General features: G+C 38.8%; 1 protein-coding gene across 2 annotated transcripts in view; it reads left to right on the top strand.

Moving 5' to 3' along the window:
* The window catches only part of LOC133554224 (cryptochrome-1-like), a 34,205-nt gene extending 14,472 nt beyond the window's left edge, over window positions 1-19,733 (top strand). The window contains exons 5-15 of one of the 2 annotated variants that reach the window (XM_061902705.1): window positions 1-13; window positions 4,703-4,791; window positions 7,044-7,184; window positions 7,261-7,572; window positions 9,568-9,719; window positions 11,570-11,772; window positions 13,608-13,739; window positions 13,804-13,917; window positions 16,086-16,166; window positions 16,281-16,402; window positions 19,131-19,733. The exon at window positions 1-13 is cut by the window's left edge and continues 172 nt beyond it. In XM_061902705.1, the coding sequence (XP_061758689.1) occupies window positions 1-13; window positions 4,703-4,791; window positions 7,044-7,184; window positions 7,261-7,572; window positions 9,568-9,719; window positions 11,570-11,772; window positions 13,608-13,739; window positions 13,804-13,917; window positions 16,086-16,166; window positions 16,281-16,402; window positions 19,131-19,139 (1,368 nt within the window). In that variant the 3' untranslated portion in view covers window positions 19,140-19,733. The remainder of the gene's footprint in view (window positions 14-4,702; window positions 4,792-7,043; window positions 7,185-7,260; window positions 7,573-9,567; window positions 9,720-11,569; window positions 11,773-13,607; window positions 13,740-13,803; window positions 13,918-16,085; window positions 16,167-16,280; window positions 16,403-19,130) is intronic. The other variant, XM_061902706.1, reaches the window with a different exon arrangement.
* The last annotated feature ends 2,767 nt before the right edge of the window (window positions 19,734-22,500 follow it).

Raw genomic sequence — 22,500 nt, 5'->3', positions numbered from 1 at the left:
CTGGAGGAGCTCGGTGAGAAACAATTACTTGACTTGGGTTACTGACTCCTCAGCCTTCCTGGTAAGGTCTATTCAAGTGTACTAGAGAGGAGGCTACGCCGAATACTCGAGCCTCGGATTCAGGGGGAACAGTGTGGTTTTCGTCCCGGTCGTGGAACTGTGGACCATTTTTATACTCTTGCCAGGGTCCTTGAGGGTGCATCTGAGTTTGCCCAACCAGACTTGGAGAAGGCATTCAACCTTGTACCTCGGGAAGTCCTGTGGGGAGTGCTCAGAGAGTATGGGGTATCGGACTTCCTGATTGTGGCGGTCCGCTCCCTGTATGATCAGTGTCAGAGCTTGGTCCGCATCGCCGGCAGTAAGTCGGACCCGTTTCCAGTGAGGGTTGGACCCCGCCAAGGCTGCCCTTTGTCACTGATGGACAGAATTTCTAGGCTCAGTCAGGGCGTTGAGGGTATCTGGTTTGGTGGCTGCAGGGTTAGGTCTCTGCTTTTTGCAGATGATGCTGTCCTGACGGCTTCATCTGGCCAAGATCTTCAACTCTCACCGGATAGGTTCGCAGCCAAGTGTGAAGCGACCGGGATGAGAATCAGCACCTCCAAGTCGGAGTCTGTGGTTCTCGCCCAGAAAAGGGTGGAGTGTCATCTCCGTGTTGGGGAGGAGATCTTGCCCCAAGTGGAGGAGTTCAAGTACCTCGGAGTCTTGTTCACGAGTGAGGGAAGAGTGGATCGTGATATCTACAGCGGCGTCTTAAGTAATGCGGACGCTGTATCGATCCGTTGTGGGGAAGAAGGAGCTGAGCCGGAAGGCAAAGCTCTCAATTTACCGGTCGATCTACGTTCCCATCCTCACCTATAAACATGAGCTTTGGGTTATGACCGAAAGGACAAGATCACGGGCAGTGGTCCCCAACCTTTTTGTAGCTGCGGACCGGTCAACGCATGATAATTTTGTCCCTGGGCCCGGCGGGGGCGGGGAGGTTCTTTTATTTTATTTTATTTATTTATTTATTTTTTCTTTGTCATGAAAAAGGGAGGTTTTTGTAATGAAAATGGGAGGTCTTTTGGGTTGGTGCACTAATTGTACGGAAAAATGTTGCCTTTTTTAACTTTTAACGGCGATTCATACCTAAGACTGATGTCCTCACCTCCAGTAGGTTTATTGTAAGTTTTATTTCACCAGAAATGAAAAACTTCCCCGGTTTTCTCTGCTGGCTCTTCTGTCTCATCTTCTCTTTCTGTGTTCTCAAATTTTAAGCGATAGAGATACAATTTCTTCTCAAATTGTCAGAGATAGAGAGACAAAAATGCCAATGTCTTGGGGGTTATTTGGCAGATCTGCATTTTAAGATGTAAATAGAGGTTGGAATCTTAGGCCACCTCATGATTCGATTACGGGGCTACGATTCGATTTAAAAATCGATTATCGATTAGAGATGCCCGATAATGGCTTTTTTTACCGATATCCGATATTGTCCAACTCTTAATTACCGATTCCGATATCAACCGATACCGATGTATATGTGAATGAACACATTAATACCGTATTTCCTTGAATTGCCGCCGGGGCGCTAATTAATTTAAAACCTCTTCTCACTCCGGCGCTTACAAAAGGCATGCGGTAAATTTAGGCCTGCGCTTATAAATTTGAGTGTGATGTAAGGATACCATCATGAAAAGCACATTTAATTAAAAAAACGTTATGTTCTTACCTTTACTTCTAAATGAAGTCCATGCGCAGCTCCTTCTTATTCAAAAGCATCGATAACTTGTTTATAGAAGTCTTCCTTATCTTTCTTCAGTTTTAAAAGTCTCTCTGTCTCGATGCAGATCTTCTTTTATTACCTCCTGCTTCGATTGAAAGTCCAGTTTAGAAAACTGTTTTATTTTAGATATGTAATACTCTGTGTTAAAAGTGCAAGCGAGAGGAAAAAATAAACGATCGCTGCTCACTCTTGCTGCTTGTTGTCACTTTTTCTGCAGCCGAGTAGTCGCAAGAAGGATCACCAGTGACCTCTACCACCAGGAGGCGGGAGTCATTTAATGACTCATATTTGACACACGCAGCTACGGTATATTAAAAAAACATAGCTGCTTACTGTTTTTTTTTTGGCATGTTCAATAACTTGGACCTTAAATCCTACTGAATAGCTCTTAATCTTCTTCCGTTTATGCGATTTCAAATGATTGAAATCAGCCTCCTCCATTTTGAAAATGTTGATAGGTGAAGTGTCACTCTTGACGTGACGAGTTTGACCCGGGGGAAATTCTAGGCATATGCTAATTATTTTGCAAAACGAGTTTGACCCAGCGGAAATTCTAGACATGCGGTAATAAAAATAATATTTTGCGAAACGAGTTTGACCCGGTGTTAATCCTGAGCCGGCGGTAATGCTAAGCATGCGCTAATTATTTAGCGAAACGAGTTTGACCCGGCAGTAATTCTAGGCAGGCGCGTACTATATACCTGGCTGCAATTCAAGGAAATACGGTATGCCTAATTTTTTTGTGATGCTTCGCTGAATGCATTAAACAACTTAACAAGGTTTTCCCAAAATAAATCAACTCAAGTTATGGAAAAAAAAAATGCCAACATGGCACAACCATATTTATTTTTTTATTTTTTACATGCCTCAAAACAGCAGCTTGGCATTTGGGACATGTTCTTCCTGAGAGAGCATGAGGAGGTTGAGGTGGGCAGGGTTGGGGGTGTAGGGGTTAGCGGTGGGTGTATATTGTAGCGTCCCGGAGGAGTTAGTGCTTCAAGGGGTTCTGGGTATTTGTCCTGTTGTGTTAAGGAGCGGATGTTCTCCCGAAATGTGTTTGGCATTCTTGTTTGGTGTGGGTTCACAGTGCGGCGTATATTTGTAACAGCGTTCAAGTTGTTTATATAGCCACCCTCAGTGTGACCCGTATGGCTGTTCACCAAGTATGCCCTGCATTCACTTGAGTGTGTGAAAAGCCGTAGATATTATGTGATTGGGCCGGCACGCAAAGGCAGTGCCTTTAAGGTTTATTGGCGCTCTGCACTTCTCCCTTTGTCCGTGTACACAGCAGCGATTTGAAAAGTCATACATTTTACTTTTTGAAACCGATACCGATATTTTTTTACGATTTTAAAGCATTTATCGGCCGATACATCGGACATCCCTATTATTGATGCATTTTTAATTTATGTGTATTGATGCAGTTTTACATTTATTTTTTGTTTCACTAAATAAGCGTTTATCACATGCAACTTAATTTAGAATAGAAAAAATACGATTAATTTCCACATTAATCAAGTCAACGAAAATAACAAGACTGGCCTAAATTTGACCTATTGGATTATTGTTAGCTGTGTCTCCTCTGAGCTCGCGTCCAGATGTCTAGTTTCCATTCACAGGTGTTTTTTTTTTTTTCCTGGCTCCATTAATAGCAAAGACTTAACCTGATGCCTGCCCTGTGCTGCCACTCTTTCGCCCTTAGGATGTATTTTAAGTTTTCTAAGACTTGACGGATACGGGTCCGCAAGCTGTTCTTGGTCTAAATCCATCCATACCGAGCTTGTCCATCTTGTCAGTCCACGCTTAGTCGGTAATCTGCTATGCACGCCTTAAGGCATCATTTACAGTCTTCCTACGGTACCAATCCAAAGCTCACACATTAGAAAGTGGTACTTGTACTGTTTGGGCTCATGTAGTAAAATAACTATTCCATATGCCATTTTTTATCTCGGGAAAAAAAGAAGGCCTATTCATATCATATTCATGTAGCATAAGAAGCCCAAAACACGTGAAGTTGGCTGAAATTTTTGAAGTTGGTTTCCGGGTGTTGTTGATAAATGGCTTTAGCGTCGCATAGTAGAGTTTTAACTTGCACTTACAGATGTCGCGACCAACCGTAGTTGCTAACAGTGTTTTTTTGTGAACATGTGGCGATTGCCTTTACACACTGATGTCGCTTTTTGATGCAATACCGCCCGAGGGATCGAAGGTCATGGGCATTGCCGCTTACGTGTAGGGATTTCTTCAGATTCTCTGAACCTTTTGATCATATTACGGAACGTAGATGGTGAAATCCCGAAATTCCTTGCAATAGCTGGTTGAGGAATGTTGTTCTTAAACTGTTGGGCAATCTGCTCACGCATTTGTTCAGAAAGTGGCGACCCTCGCCCCGTCCTTGTTTGTGAACGACTGAGCATTTCATGGACGCTGCTTTTATACCCAATCACGGCACCCACCTGTTCCCTATTAGCCTGTTCACTTGTGGAACGATCCGAATAAATGTTTGATGAGCATTCCTCAACTTTCTCAGTCTTTTTTGCCACTTGTGCCAGCTCAGTCTCGAAACGATCACTCTGTTCTAAGAGAACACAGCTTGTCGGTTGAATTTGTACGATTGAATATCTTATTTGCTCAGACAGTAATGTGTTTTTGTAAGTTTAGATTGGGATATGTCGGATTTTTTTAACGGGGATGGACGTTAATGTTTCTTGTTTTCATGTTAGCATTCAAGCAAGTTGGCCGCCGTCAGTCCACGAGCGATTTTTTTGATCATTTTATTTAAAACGATATTACTAACCGCCGGGACTTTGATTGTGGTTATCAATAGTATCTTTAAGGCCCTTGTCCAGAACACATCCGGGGCTTAAAAATGAAAGTGAAAGCAAAAGCAGGTTATGCAATTGCAATTGAAGCTTATTTTTACTATTTATTTTTCAGGCTTCGACACGGAGGGCCTGCCGACAGCCGTGTGGCCGGGAGGCGAGACTGAGGCCCTGACCAGGATAGAACGCCATCTGGAGAGAAAGGTCAGTATTGCCCCACCCACCAAGTAACTATGACGACAGTAACGCCGCAACCCAAACACGCAACTGGGAAGTTGGACATTTGGGTCTTTATAACCCTGATAAACAAACAAGATATTATTGATAAATTCCGATATTATTCACTAACTTTCACTTTTTTAAGCGAAAGCGTAGACAAAGTGAGATGCACTTTTATTCACTCGGAATGCAAAATGTTTTGTTTTTTTATGTGTAAGCAGGCCAGTTAGTGTCACAACTACAAGTCCCAGAATGCATTGCAGTAGCTGCATCACTGCATTCCGAACCATTTAGGAGTGTAAGAAAAAAATTGATTGTTGCACTTGAACAACTGTATTGTTGATAATAGAGGAAAATTATAGGTATTGTTCATCATCCAGAGTTACTATAACAATCTACAAGGTTAATATATTGTTACTATAACAATCTACAAGGTTTCTCAGTGTGCCATGTGTAACGTAGTTTCCCCCAGGGCAACAACGTTAATATATGTTTGATGAAACGTAATTATGTGCATGAGAGAAAGAGAAACAACCTATATTAACCTTGTAGATTGTTATAGTAATAATAGGTTACAAGGTTAATATAGGTTGCTTCTCTTTCTTCCCCTCCATTTTTCTGCATTCTTTTGTATCTCTAGTTATCATTACGTACATGTATTCTTGCATTTGAACAATAAATTTACGATATATACAATACATACATACATTAACCTTGTAGATTGTTTTAGTAAAACAGGTTACAAGGTTAATATAGGTTGCTTCTCTTTCTTCCTTTAATTTTTCTGCATTCTTTTGTATCTCTAGTTATCATTACGTACATGTATTCTTGCATTTGGACAATAAATATACGATATATACAATACATACATACATTAACCTTGTAGATTGTTATAGTAACAGGTTACAAGGTTAATATAGGTTGCTTCTCTTTCTTCCTTTCATTTTTCTGCATTCTTTTGTATCTCCAGTTATCATTATGCATATGTATTGTTGCATTTGAACAACTGTATTGTTATATTAACCTTGTAACCTATTGTTACTATAACAATCTACAAGGTTAATATAGGTTGCTTCTCTTTCTACCCTTTCATTTTTCTACATTCCTTTGTATCTCAAGTTATTACGTATATGTATTATTGCATTTGAACAACTGTATTGTTGATAACAGAGGAAAAATATAGGTATTGTTCATTATCAATAGTTACCTTAACAATCTACAATCATGTAATATATTGTTACTATAACAATCTACAAGGTTTGCCAGTATCCCCTGTGTAACCCAGTTACCCCTGGGGCAACAACGTTAATATATGTTTGATGAAACGTGATTATGTGCATGAAAGAAAGAGAAGCAACCTATATTAGCCTTGTAGATTGTTATAGTAATAATAGGTTACAAGGTTAATATAGGTTGCTTCTCTTTCTTCCCCTCCATTTTTCTGCATTCTTTTGTATCTCAAGTTATTACGTATATGTATTATTGCATTTGAACAACTGTATTGTTGATAACAGAGGAAAAATATAGGTATTGTTCATTATAAATAGTTACCTTAACAATCTACAATTATGTAATATATTGTTACTATAACAATCTACAAGGTTTGCCAGTATCCCATGTGTAACCCAGTTACCCCTAGGGCAACAACGTTAATATATGTCTGATGAAACGTGATTATGTGCATGAGAGAAAGAGAAACAACCTATATCAACCTTGTAGATTGTTGTAGTAATAATAGGTTACAAGGTTAATATAGGTTGCTTCTCTTTCTTCCCCTCCATTTGTCTGCATTCTTTTGTATCTCGTCATCATTACGTATATGTATTGTTGCATTTGAACAACTGTATTGTTACATTAACCTTGTAACATAATGTTACTATAACAATCTACAAGGTTAATACAGGTTGCTTCTCTTTCTTCCCCTCCATTTTTCTGCATTCTTTTGTATCCCTAGTCATCATTACGAATATGTATTGTTGCATTTGAACAACTGTATTGTTACATTAACCTTGTAACATAATGTTACTATAACAATCTACAAGGTTAATATAGGTTGCTTCTCTTTCTTCTCCTCCATTTTTCTGCATTCTTTTGTATCCCTAGTCATCATTACGTATATGTATTGTTGCATTTGAACAACTGTATTGTTACATTAACCTTGTAACATAATGTTACTATAACAATCTACAAGGTTAATATAGGTTGCTTCTCTTTCTTCCCCCCCGTGCACCTTGCAGGCGTGGGTGGCGAACTTCGAGCGTCCCCGGATGAACGCCAACTCGCTGCTGGCCAGCCCGACGGGCCTCAGCCCCTACCTGCGCTTCGGCTGCCTCTCCTGCCGCCTTTTCTACTTCAAACTCACCGACCTCTACCGCAAGGTGGGCTCTCCGCCGCCGCGCCGCTCCTCCCCGACTCGCTTTGCCTTTTAACCCCGTGGTGGTTTTGTGGGCTCAGGTGAAGAAGAACAGCTCCCCTCCGCTCTCGCTGTACGGACAGCTGCTGTGGCGGGAGTTCTTTTACACGGCCGCCACCAACAACGCGCGCTTCGACAAGATGGAGGGGAACCCCATCTGCGTGCGCATCCCGTGGGACAAGAACCCCGAGGCGCTGGCCAAGTGGGCCGAGGCCAAGACGGGCTTCCCGTGGATCGACGCCATCATGACTCAGCTGAGGCAGGAGGGCTGGATCCACCACTTGGCTCGCCACGCCGTCGCCTGCTTCCTCACCCGAGGCGACTTGTGGATCAGCTGGGAGGAAGGGATGAAGGTGAGTCCACAACCTTCCGCTTGTATTCATCGTGTGTCTTCTTATGATTCTTGAAGAGGCGGGAGATCAAATTGCTCGTATTAAACGAAGACGTCTTGGTTCCTCTTCGCATAACCAACTTGTTGCAGTCATTGCAAATTGCCAGTTTTTTATCGGTCAGAGACTCTTTAAAATAGACCCACACCATAGACATGGTGTCGTTAGTCAGTCCCTGAGCTCGCTCGCTTGTTAGCCACGGCTATAGCACCAGCAACAATACACTCTTGTTGTTGTTACGCTCCGCTCGTGGCGGTTTGATGGACGCATCTGCTCTGTACTTCTTCTTACGCCCGTGTACCGCTTAATCAGAGACACTTTAAATAGTCCCACACCATAGACATGGTGTCGTTAGTCAGTCACTGAGCTTGCTCACTTATTAGCCACGGCTACAGCACCGGCAACAATACACTCTTGTTGGTATGCTCCGCTCCTGGCGGTTTGATAGACACATCTGCTCTGTACTTCTTCTTAAGCCCGTGTACCGCTCCGCCAGAGACACTTTAAAATAGTCCCACACCATAGACATGGTGTCGTTAGTCAGTCACTGAGCTCGCTCGCTTGTTAGCCACGGCTACAGCACCGGCAACAATACACTCTTGTTGGTATGCTCCGCTCATGGCGGTTTGATAGACGCATCTGGTCTGTACTTCTTCTTACGCCCGTGTACCGCTCCGTTTTAAAAAGTCATCCATTTTACTTTTTGAAACCGATACCGATAACATCCGATATTACGTTTTAAAGCATTTACCGGCCGATATTATCGGACTTCTCTATCTTATAGTGAAGCAAATTTAATCATAAAAAACAATGTAATGAATAACGGGCTCCAGGCTCGACAAATGTTTATAGTTTAGTGAAGTTTGTACACTTTGAACGCGATATAAAGTGTTATACAGTACTGTATATCAAACAAACATAACACGGAGGTCGTAAATTAACCGTTGTATTATTAACAGGCTGAATCAACAAGCTAAACTGTGATGTATGCGCTTTGGTGCCCTCACAAATGATCGGAAATCACAAAAATCTTGAACTTTAACAGCTATATTGCTACAATAATACATATTTTACTAAGTAAAATCCTCTTTGACTACATTAACATTGGCAAAGGATCAGACTGGGGGGAGAAAAGAGGGTGCGAGTGGGAGGGGCGTCGTGTGTGTGCTCTTGGAAGAGGCGCCGCTGGGCGAGATCACCGACCTCCACTGTGGAATAAGTAAGCTTTGGCATATTTTTTTTCCAGAAAAGTCTGTTCTTGTCACAAAAACGTGCGGTGTTACGAAGCCAGCTTCCTCAATCTCTTCAAAGCGAGCAAGCACAAAAAGAATAAATGAAGCGTTTGTACACAGAGGCATATTTGGGGTGGTTTAAAAGTAATTAAACCAAAAAGTTTAGGTACTTTTATGTACTGATTAAATGCAACATATTTACTAGATGCCACTTCTGTATGGTTTGATCATAAATATTTGCAGTCTAGATTTATGAGGATAAAGTGAATGAAAACAATTCGGTGAATATTTCAGTTTAATGCGACGATATTTGATTCATGGTCGTTGCTGTTTCTTTAAGAGACACACAATCACACCTGGATATAAAATCCCCATCATCAATGAACTCGGACTTCTGCGTCGGTCCCGATATATCCACAGAAGTTGTCGAGAAAAGTTTGTCTGCCAACGTTTTCTCTGACCCACCTGAGGGCACCACAGACTGTGAATGCTTTTGAAAAATGCTTAAAAACCTTTTTTTTTTTAAATATATGCATACTAGTTCTAGCTATTTGAATGTTCTAGTTTTTGTTATTTCTTTATTGTTTTTATTTATTTATTTTTTGATACACTGTAGCACTTTGAGGTTGGTTTCTTAAATGCAAAGTACTTTTTACCGATTTCATTGCAACCATGTAAGAGTTAGCGAGCCAGCGTGTCCTGACTGCAGTCTGCTGGTGCGTGACAGGTCTTTGAGGAGCTGCTTCTGGACGCCGACTGGAGCGTGAATGCGGGCAGTTGGATGTGGCTGTCCTGCAGTTCCTTCTTCCAACAGTTCTTCCACTGCTACTGTCCCGTGGGCTTCGGCCGGCGCACAGACCCCAACGGGGACTTCATCAGGTGTGTACCTCATCTGGCACTGGACCTCATTGTCCCTCGTCCTGTCTCCTTCCTCCCCGTACGTTGCACCCTAGAGTCAAACTCAGTGTGTCAAAGCTACAATTGTTGTCATGTTGCAGGTTTAGAATAGATCCTACAAACGACCATCTTGTAGGAACTAGATGAGGCAATTCCTGAAGGATTTAAGATGTAAGAATAGTTTGAATGATGAAGAGTTTGAATTTCCAGGAAAACCGGAATTTGCTTTGGAACTTGGGAAAGTGTTAGTTTGAATGTCCAGGATGAGTGTGAATGTTTTGATGTTGGAATAAGTTGAAACATGTGGGAATTGTGCAACTTGGAGAAATGTCCCATTCATTTCAATTAGAACTTCCTGGAGATTTGGGAATTTTGGGAAAAACGGGATTTTTTTTTTTTAATGATTAATAGCATGAATCTCCTGAATGAACTGAATTGGTTGGTGTTGGAATTGTTTAAATCGGTTAAGAAATGTTGAATTAGTAACAGTTTTTTATTTGAAAAATGGTATTACAGAATTTTGGGGAAAACCGGGAATTTTTCAAGTTCGTAAACCGTATCGGGGTTTTTTCCTGACTAAGAGGAATTTTTTGACAGTGGAACGGTAAAGACATGTGAAAGGAGTCATGGCTCTAAAAAAAAAACGGAATTCCTGGAAATTTGTTTAACGTGGAAAAATGGTTGTTTTAAATTTCCAGGATGTGTTGAAGGTGCAATGGTTGGAATATTTGGGAATTGAGGAGGTTTGAAAAATGGATAATTTAATTTGAATGGGGAAAATGTCCCTAAAAACTGGAATTCTAGGAAATCCGGGAATTTATTTTTTTTAATTGGTTACAGGGAGCACACAATTCCTGATCAGGTTGAATATTTTAAAATTGGAACGGTTTGAATCAGGGGAAAACATTTAGGAATTGTGGAACTTTGAAAAATGTCCCATTCTTTTCAATGGGAATTTTATTGAAATTTGGGAATTTTGGGAAAAGCAGGATTTTTTTTTGAAAATGCTAAATAAATTTGAACGTTTTCCCCGAACGGGACAAGCGGTAAAAAAATGGATGGATAAATGGGAAAAATATCCCATTCTTTTCAATAAGAATTTCATTGAAATTTGGGAAAAGCGGGAATTTTTTTGAAAATGCTAAATACATTTTAATGTTTTCACCGAACGGGACAAGCAGTAGAAAATGGATGGATGGATGGAATGAGTTTGAATGTTGAAGTAGTAACATATTTAATTGAGAAATGGTATTACGGAATTCCTGGAATTTGGGGAAAACTGCAATTTTTTTAAAATCAAGAAGAATGATTTGATGGGGGAACTGTTGAACTGGATTGAAAAATGCCAAAGGAGTAGTCAACAGAAAAAAGGAATTCCTGGAATTTTTGGGAACTGAAAAAAATGATAGTTTGAATGTGTAGGATGAGTGGAATATGTTGAACGGTTGATAAATGTGAAAACGGTGGAAGTTTGAAAAATAGCCAATTCATTTTGAATGGGGAAAAATGTCCCAGAAAACCTGGAATTCTGGGAAATCTGAAAATGTTTTTGAATTTGTCAAGGGAAAGCCTTTGATTCCCAAATTTTCTGAGCAACTGAGTACAGTACCGTTTTTGATTCATTAGTACTGCGATACTATACCAGTACCGGTATAGAGTAGAACCCTAATTGTTGATATTCATGATATTTGTCACATGTCCTGAAAATTTACTCATTGGTGGTTTTTACTGTCGCTTTAAATGCTCCAAGTTCTCCGTAATTCTACGAGCTAAACAGGACAAACACAAGCGCCGAGGTCCTGTCCGTAGCTAACGTCCTCCTGCGCTTTCAGACGCTACCTACCTGTCCTCCGAGGTTTCCCCGCCAAGTACATTTATGACCCGTGGAACGCGCCCGAGTCGGTGCAGGCGGCGGCCAAATGCGTCATCGGCGTCCACTACCCCAAGCCCATCGTGCACCACGCCGAGGCCAGCCGCCTCAACATCGAGAGGATGAAGCAAATCTACCAGCAGCTCAGCCGATACCGGGGACTAGGTGACGATGCCACTCAGCTTTGATATACTGTACAGTACAGTAGATATTATACGGCGCAGGCCAGAAGTTTGGACATATTTACATTGTAGATTGTCATATCAAAACTATGAATGAACACATGTGGAGTTATGTACTTAGTAAAAAAAAAAGGTGAAATAACTGAAAACATGTTTAATATTCTAGTTCCTTCAAAATAGCCACCCTTCGCCCCGAATATTGCTTTACACACTCTTGGTATTCCCTACATGAGCTTCAAGAGGTAGTCACCAGAAATGGTTTTCACTTGCTTGAAGCTCATCGAGGGTTTCCACTTCTCAGGTGTCACAGTTTTGATGCCTTCAGTGACAATCTACAATGTAAATACTCATGAAGTACAGTAAAGTGAATTATATTTATATAGCGCTTTTCTCTAATGACTCAAAGCGCTTTACATTGTGGAACCCAAGGACATAACGGCAGAAGTGGGGATCGAATCAAGTTTCTGCCAGGACCACCCTACCAACCGAGCTATACCACCTTTTATATATATATATATATATATATATATATATATATATATATATATATATATATATATATATATATATATATATATATATATATATATATATATATATATATATATATATATATATATATATATATATATATATATATATATATATATATATGTATATATATATATGTGTGTATGTATATATATATATATATGTGTATGTATATATATATGTATGTATATATATATATATATATGTGTATGTATATATATATGTATATATATATATGTGTGTATATATATATATATATATGTGTGTATATATATATATATATATATATATATATATATATACAGTATATGTGTGTATATATATATATGTATATATATATATATATGTGTGTGTATATATATATATATATATATATATATATATATATATATATATGTGTATATATATATATATATATATATATATATGTGTATATATATATATATATGTGTATATGTATATATATATATATGTGTATATGTATATATATATATATATATGTGTATATGTGTATATGTATATATATATATATATGTGTGTGTATATGTATATATATATATGTGTATATGTATGTATATGTGTATATGTATGTATATGTATATATATGTGTATATGTGTATATGTATATATGTGTAAATGTATATATATATGTATGTATATATGTATATATATATATATATATATATATATATATATATATATATATATATGTGTGTATATATATGTGTATATATATATATATGTGTATATATATATATATGTATATACATATATATGTGTGTATATATATATAGTATATGTATATATGTGTATGTATATGTGTGTGTGTATATATATATATATATATATATGTGTATATATATGTGTGTGTGTGTACATATATATATATATAAATAAAAAGTATATATATATATATATATATAAATAAAAAGTATATATATATATACTTTTTTTTTTTCAGGCCATATTGCCCATCCCTATTTGTAACAAAACAAATGTATTTGTTTTGTTACATTTTAATTCCAAATGATTGTTGTTTTTTTTTTGGTATAAAAAGACACATTTATCTCCATAAGTGATGAGCACGTGTGTCAAGTTTGAGCAGAATTGGCTGATAAACATGCTCCTGGCAACCAATTGTTCATTAACCATTGGTCATTTGTCAAATGATGATATGTGTTCTAAATATGAGTGATGACTTTTTTTCATGAGAACCAACAGGTGGCGCCACTATTGTCATTCACAGTGAAACCTTTTTATTGACGAACCAACACGCGTGTTTTGCAGGCCTTCTGGCGTCGGTACCATCAACCAACGGCAACGGGAACGGAGGAATGATGGCCTACTCCCCCGGGGACCAACAACCAGCCGCCAACAACAACATCAACAACAACATCAACAACAACGTCGCCCACCACAGTGAGTCCCCTATTGCATTGGTGTCGACCACCAGCTTATCCAGTGTGCCCTTTCTCGCCCAAAGTACCTAGTGTGTCGGGAGGCTCGGTCGCCGGCGGCAACGGTGGCGGTGGAATCCTTCAGAACTTTCAAAGCGAGGGACAAGCGAGGGGGCCCGGTCAGCAGAGATTACCGCACGGTGGGTCACATGACACACACACCCAGCAGGGAGAGAGCGATTGTAAACGAGAGCAACACTCTCTCGCGCACAACCAATGTTGTCATGGTTCTAAACCGCTGTGTCAGCATTTAGTGTTGCGCAACACACGACTTTCATACCAACAGCTGAGAAGCAACATTAATAATAATAATAATGATAGATTTTATTTGTAAAAAAGCATTTTACGGTGAGCAAACAACCTCAAAGTGCCAGAGTGTAAAAAAAAATAGTAATAATGATAATAATAAGAAAAATAAATAAAATATAAAACTAGAAACAGCCCAATAGCTGTTCTAAACATACATTCACTTTTTTCCTTCATGGATTTAAACTTTACCCCTGCCGCTATTTCTTTCTATATTTTCATTGTACAAACCGTTTCCATATGAGTTGGGAAATTGTGTTAGATGTAAATATAAACGGAATAAAATGATTTGCAAATTCTTTTCAATCCATATTCAGTTGAATATGCTACAAAGACAACATATTTGATGTTCAAACTGATAAACTTTATTTTTTTTTTGCAAATAATCATTAACTTAGAATTTCATGGCTGCAACACTTGCCAAAGTAGATGGGAAAGGGCATGTTCACCACTGTGTTACATCACCTTCTCTTTTAACAACACTCAATAAACGTTTGGGAACTGAGGAAACTAATCCTTGAAGCTTTGAAAGTGGAATTTTTTCCCATTCTTGTTTTATGTAGAGCTTCAGTCCTTCAACAGTCCGGGGTCTCCGCTGTCGTATTTTACGTTTCATAATGCGCCACACATTTTCCATGGAAGACAGGTCTGGACTGCAGGCGAGCCCGGAAAGTACGCGCACTCTTTTTTTACAAAGCCACGCTGTTCTAACACGTGCTGAATGTGGCTTGGCATTGTCTTGCTGAAATAAGCAGGGGCGTCCATGAAAAAGACGGCGCTTAGATGGCAGCATATGTTGTTCCAAAACCTGTATGTACCTTCCAGCATTAATGGTGCCTTCACAGATGTGTAAGTTACCCAGGCCTTGGGCACTAATGCACCCTCATACCATCACAGATGCTGGCTTTTGAACTTTGCGTCGATAACAGTCTGGATGGTTCGCTTCCCCTTTGGTCCGGATGACACGATATCGAATATTCCCAAAAACTATTTGAAATGTGGACTCGTCAGACCACAGAACACTTTTCCACTTTTCATCAGTCCATCCGAGATGATCTCGGGCCCAGAGAAGCCGGCGGCGTTTCTGGGTGTTGTTGATAAATGGCTTTCGCTTTGCATAGTAGAGCTTTAACTTGCAGTTACAGATGTAGCGACCATTTGTATTTAGTGACAGTGGCTTTCTGAAGTGTTCGTGAGCCCATGTGGTGATATCCTTGAGAGATTGATGTCAGTTTTTGATTCAGTGACGTCTGAGGGATCGAAGGTCACGGTCATTCAATGTTGGTTTCCGGCCATGCCGCTTAAGTGGAGTGATTTCTCCAGATTCTCTGAACTTTTTGATGATATTATGGACTGTAGATGTTGAAATCCCTAAATTTTAGCAATTGCACTTTGAGAAACGTTGTTCTTAAACTGTTTGACTATTTGCTCACGCAGTTGTGGACAAAGGGGTGTACCTCGCCCCATCCTTTCTTGTGAAAGCTTAGCATTTTTTGGGAAGCTGATTTTATACCCAATCATGGCACCCACCTGTTCCCAATTAGCCTGCACACCGATGGGATGTTCCAAATAAATGTTTGATGAGCATTCTTCAACTCTATCAGTATTTATTGCCACCTTTCCCAACTTCTTTGTCACGTGTTGGTGGCAGCAAATTCAAAAGTTAATAATGATTTGCAAAAAAAAAATATGTTTATCAGTTTGAACATCAAATATGTTGTCTTTGTAGCATATTCAACTGAATATGGGTTGAAAATGATTTGCAAATCATTGTATTCCGTTTATATTTACATCTAACACAATTTCCCAACTCATATGGAAACAGGGTTTGTAATATTTTCCAAATGTTTGTTCTATTTTTGGCCAAAGTAAGACAAAGAAAACAATCTGAAGTTCTCCTTTGTTTTTTTGGTTTTAACGCCATGATTTTAAATAGTCCGGCCCCTCAGCTAAAATGAGTTTTAGCACTAAAAGCCTAACTTGATGGTCGCGTGTGTTGCAGGTTTCCATTCAGTGCCAGACAACAACGCGACTGTCGCCAGCAGTCACCTGTATCACCAGTTTGCCGTGCCTCAGCATCCAGGTATGATGATAACGCTGCAGCGCCACCCATATCTAACTTCTCCACCGTTCCGGCGAACGTAGCAACGCTTAAACCCAAAAAATATACATCTATATTTTCTTTTGTGCCGCGCAGGTCTGGCGCACGCCAGAGGCGGCATCACAGGGAAGCGCGAGCGGGAGTCGGAACGCGAGGGCTCGAGCGAGGAAGAGTCGTCGTCCTGCTCCGCCCACAAGATGCAAAGACAGAGTGCACAGGTGAGGCTGTGTTCCACCCGTCTAATGTGGACGTCTGTACGAATAATCCGTTCCGGGGTCAAACTCTGGCCATCCTGGACCTCATGTTTGAGGTCACATCTTTTTTTTAAACTCAAGTTTTTTATCCACATACCTCATTAAGAAGTAATGACATCATTGCTATATATACTGTGTATATTATTATATACTATGGTAGGGGTGTATCCCTTTTATGGAGGATGCCTGCGTGTGATTTTGTTTAACGTGGGGAGACTGAAGCATAGACAGTCATCACACGATCCTTGACAGAATGGGGTCAGGGTCCAGTGGCATTGAGTCCAAGACGACCGGGGAACCCTTTTCTGCTGCAGCCTTCTTCCGCAATTGAGCCGTCGCGGTAGTTCTTAAATCTACCGTCTTCCGCCTGCTCCGCCGTTGAGGTCTTCAAAGGGAGAAGTACAGAGCACCAATAAACCTTAAAGGCACTGCCTTTGCGTGTCGGCCCAATCACATAATATCTACGGCTTTTCACACACACATAAGTGAATGCAAGGCATACTTGTTCAACAGCCATACAGGTCACACTGAGGTTGGCCGCATAAACAACTTTAACACTGTTACAAATAAGCGCCGCACTGTGAACCCACACCAAACAAGAATGACAAAACACATTTTGGGGGAACATCCGCACCGTAATACAACATAAACGCAACATAATAAATACAGAGAATCCTAAGGAAATCCCTACTCTTCCAGGGGCCAATATACATCCACGCTAGCACCAAACCCCGGCCACCTCAACCAACGCACGGTGGGGTGTATAATGGAGCCCGGAATAGTTATGATGCATAGGACTCTGGGTATTTGTTATGTTTTGTTTATAATGTGTTACAGTGCAGATGTTCTCCCGAAATGTGTTTGTCATTCTTGTTACAACCGTAACAAACAGCATACTAGGCAGTTCGCGTGTTGTATGTGGCTTCTGCAGACACACATAAGCGACTGCAAGGCATACTTAGTCAACAGCCATACAGGTTACACTGAGGGTTGTGATATAAACAACTTTAACACTCTTACTAATGTGCGCCACACTGTGAACCCACACCAAACAAGAATGACAAACACATTTCGGGAGAACATCTGCACTGTAACACAACATAAACGCAACATAAGAAATACCCAGAATCCTAAGGAAATCACTACTCTTCCAGAACCCCTTGCAGCACTAACTCGTTTAGGACGCTACAATGTTAAAAAAAATAATGCACTTTGTGACTTCAATAATAAATGAGTTGATTTATTTCGGAAAACCTTGTTGTTTAATGCATCCAGCGGGGCATCACAACAAAATTAGGCATAATGATGTGTTCATTCCACGACTGTATGTATCGGTATCGGTTGATATCGGAATCAGTAATTAAGAGTTGGACAATATCGGACATCGGCAACATCGGCAAAAAAGCCATTATCGGACTTCTCTAGTTATCAGCACACTTTTCCTTTACTGGCACACTTCTAAAGAAATCACACACTTTTTTTTTAAGAGCTTAAGTCTGATGAAATGTTTTTCTGAATTTTTTTTTTTAATAATTAATATATTTTTATTTTTTAAATACAAATATAATATTTTAAAAAATAATAATTTTTGTTATTTTTTTTTATTATTTTTTTCAGTTTGTTGTTTTCATACTTTTTTTTTTTAAATACTTTACTACTTTTTTATTTAAAAAATGTGTAATTTATTTCCCCCCAAAAATTCAGTGTGATTAAGGATATATATTTTTCGTTGTTAAAAAAAACAATGTTGTGTTTATTTTGTGTTTATATATTTTTACGTATTGTTATATTACTGTATTTATACATTCTATTTTTTTTCACACAGTACATTTTTTTATTAAAAATAATCATGATTTTTTTTTTTTTGTAAATGAGTGAAAATAAGGGTACATATTTTTTCATTATTTAGAAAAAAGTAAATAATTTATGCACTTTGTATTTATTTATTTTAACATGTCAGTAAGGCTATATATTTTTTCATTGTTTAAAAAAAAGTAAATCATTTATATATTTTATTTTAACATGTTATTTATACTATATTATTGTGTTTATACTTTTTGTATTTTAATTTGACATACAGTACAATTTTTTTCATATTAAATAATATTTTATATGTATTTTTTTGCCTATTAAAAGAATGACAACGATGTCATCCCTGTGTTACCACGCAGCCCTAATAAATAAAAATCTAGGTTGCTGTATGACTAACAACGGTGGACAAATCAAGCTTCCGCTTCTATTATTAGCATTTGCAAGAGGCTATTTGCTCAAGTCGCTATGGCAACACGTGCATTGTGTGCGCCGTATTATGCAAAAAAAGTCCAGTTGCTGTGGTCCCGTTGAACAAAATCCAAAACAGGATTTTGCAACACTAACTATGCAAAATCGGCGGCGGCGGGCGGTCGACATGAGGAAAGAGGAGTCACCTCCCAGAATGCAGTGCGTGTTTAGTCACTAACTAAATACAACTACAACTATTCCATATGTAAATACTAAGATGCATCATAAAAATAAGTGTTATCTTAAAACGTTGTTGTAACAATAAATCCAGTATCATATCTGTTATTGCATAAAAGCACCTTTTAAAAAAAAAAAAAAAAAAAAAAAAAAGTTTTTTGTGTATTACATATGGATGAAGGACTAAGACTAAATAAAAAATGTTCATGTCTGTGTGTCTCCCCTCCTCCCGCAGACCACATAACGAACAAAGACACCGGCTCCTTGAGAAGACGTCCTCTCTGACTTTTTTGTGCACCGCTGGAACTAACGAGGTGAACATGCCACGGGAGGCTCGCACCTCCCTTGCACTTACAAAAAAAAAAAAAAAACACCTCAAAAAGTGTCCTCGGTTGATGGAAGCTGGACTATTTATTTATAGGGAAAATCAAAACACAAGCAAAAAACAACAAACCAAAATGTACAAAATCTTTGTCTGACGGCAGAGGCCTCACTCCCGCTTTGAAATATGTATGTGTATTTTTATATATACATATATATAAATATGTGTGTTATTCTATACCAAAGTGTAATCTGTCCCAGCAGCCACCAGGGGGCTCCCTTTAGGACCGTCATCCCATGTAATCCAAGGAACCGTCGCACTTTGCGTGGTTTCTGTCGGGCTCGCTTGTGTCGGCGGTTTAAAAACCTTTTCATCGGCGACGTTCAAAGCGTGCTTACAAACGCCGCCGACTTCCTGGACTATTTATTTATAAGGAAAATCATAACACAAGAAAAAAAAAAACAACAACAGACCAAATTGTACAAAATCTTTGTCTGACAGAAGAGGCCTCACTCCCGCTTTGAAATATGTGTGTGTGTGTATATATATATATATATATATATATATATATATATATATATATATATATATATATATATATATATATATATATATATATATAAATATGTGTCATTTTAACACAAGTGTAATTAGTCCCAGCAGCCACCAGGGGGCTCCCTTCAGGACCGTCATCCCACCTAGACCGAGGAACGTCACACTTTGTGCGGTTTCTCGTCTTTCCAGAAAAAGTCGCTTGTGTCGAACCTTTTCATCGGCGACGTTCAAAGCGTGTCTACAAACGCCACCGACTCCCTGGACTATTTATTTATAAGGAAAATCAAAACGCAAGAAAAAAAAAAAAAAACAACACCAAATTGTACAAAATCTTTGTCTGACGGAAGAGGCCTCACTCCCGCTTTGAAATATGTGTATATATATATATAGATATATAAAAATATGTGTCATTTTAACACAAGTGTAATTAGTCCCAGCATCCACCAGGGGGCTCCCTTCAGGACCGTCATCCCACCTTAACCGAGGAACGTGAAGATTGTCGTTTTTCCCGACAATCTTTAACCCCCCATTGGTCACATTGTCAGTTCTGCCCTCTGTGAGCCGCGATGTGTTCAAGGGCCGTCATGTTTTTCTACTCTTTCATATAAAATAACCAAAAGGCAAAAAAAAAAAAAAAAGACACAATAGGAGGACAGGGGATGTGTCTGGGAAAAAAAAACATTCCTCGCAACCAAGTCGTGGCGACCGCGTTTGTGCGACGATTTTGTGTTCCTGAATGCATCGCCAACGACCGCAACGCCCGCCCTCAGCTCGCGCCGTTGCGCCTCGTTCGGAGTAAATGCTGCCGAAATCCAAACCGAGAATGTAGCTCCTGTGCGATGTTTATCCTGCGTACTCACTATAACGTACGCAATTACGATTATTTTACGCACAAAAAAAATAAACACACTTAGTGTTGTTTGTGCGTAGAACACATTTTGGTTAATGTCCAAATTTCGTGTGTGTAACGAAACTTGAGACAAATCCGTATCTTACGTCTATTTTACGACATTTTGTTCCTCATAGTTGAAACGTCGTTTAAAATATCGGAACAAGATTGCTTTCTTAAACACCTTTTACGCTTCGATGTGAACAGTTGGACACATTGTAGTCTAAAATCGTCATTTTTGTTTTGAATGTGAGAATCTTTGCCGACACGTTTAAGTCAGGAGATGTCGGAGAGGGGGCGGGGTCAAAGGCATCGTAATGTACGATAATTATGTATTTGAACGATGTTTATTGGCGTTTATTCCATTGGAGGAGAAAAAAAAAAGACCTGGCAGCCCGGTATCGCACGACAACGTACAAATACATCTTCCCGCCAGAACGTAAAAAAAGACATCGGAACACGTCGCAACATTTCTATGCCGACCGTGTCTGTAAAATGGCGCTCGTTTTCTGTCCTGCCTGGTGATGTGAAAGGCCTCGTTTGTGATTGACAGCAAATAAACTTTTGTTACAAATCCAGTTTGTCTTTGCTTCCTTCGGGTTTTTACGACAAATTCAACGAACTGCGTTATTTGTGTTAGCCCCATCGTGTCACACCTCAAATTAAAGCCCTCGGTGAGAGCTTTTTGGAGCTGTCATTAGTTTGTCAGTATTACCTCAAAGGATGATGTAATCACCAAGAAAACATTTTTTGAATTGTTTTTATCGAAAATGTCACCACCACAATTTTTTTCTTTTTGATCTACAACTTTTTGTCCATCCATTTGAAAACACGGTGGACGTGTAGACGGTAAGTAAGTGACTATGTTATTAGTTTTTTTTGTTTGTTAACTATATCATATCAACCCAAGATTGCCTATGGTCAAATCTCCGAAAAGTCCAAAATCACTTGAACACAAACCACATTGACTCATACCTCAAATTAAAGATCTTGATGAGTGATTTCTAAATCTGGAACTATATTCTCAATACGCCCTAACACAGGGATGTCAAACTGGTTTTAATTAACTGCCACATATGGCTGCAATCAGACGGCCGCTTGTAACAATGAATAACGTATGAATTTGCCTCTGGATGTCATTATTAATTATATCATTTGTTTTAAGAACACTGTCCATTTTACAGTAATAATAATACTAATAGATTTTATTCGTAAAAAGCACTTTACGCTGAGCAAACAACCTCAAAGTGCTACAGTGTATTAAAAAAATAATAATAATAAAATAAATACAAATAAAAACTAGAACAGACTAATAGCTAGAACTAGTATGCATATATCTATAAAAATGTTTTTTAAAAGAAAGTGTATTAATCTACAAATCTAAATCTAAGCTTTTTTTAATAGCATCCACAGTCTGTGGTGCCCTCAGGTGGTCAGGGAGAGCGTTCAACAGACTGGGAGCGACTGAAGGAGAAAAAACTTTGCATTCAAAAATATTTTACTATAAAACATTGTTTTGTTTTGGGTTATTTTACAACATTTTACGGTAAATGGAAAAACAGTACCACTGTTTTTTTTTGGGGGGGTGGGGGGGTTTACATAAAAAGCCGGCAGCTTTTCTGCCAGAATTTTTGTGTTAGATTTAGTAATAAATACAATTATAAATGATTATAAATATAATATTATAATAATAAATATAAAATAATCATGTAAATATTCGTTTTTACAACATGAAAAACAGTACAAGTTATTTTTTTTAATTCTGGCAACTTAGTCGCCAGTTTTTCCACCCTAAAAACAAATGGACTGTCTATGCATTTTAAGTAATACGCCGTTAAA

Source organism: Nerophis ophidion, linkage group LG06 (assembly GCF_033978795.1).
Source record: "Nerophis ophidion isolate RoL-2023_Sa linkage group LG06, RoL_Noph_v1.0, whole genome shotgun sequence".
NCBI lineage: Eukaryota > Metazoa > Chordata > Actinopteri > Syngnathiformes > Syngnathidae > Nerophis > Nerophis ophidion.
Note: the sequence above shows the minus strand (reverse complement) of the source record. Positions and strands in the feature narration are given on the sequence as shown.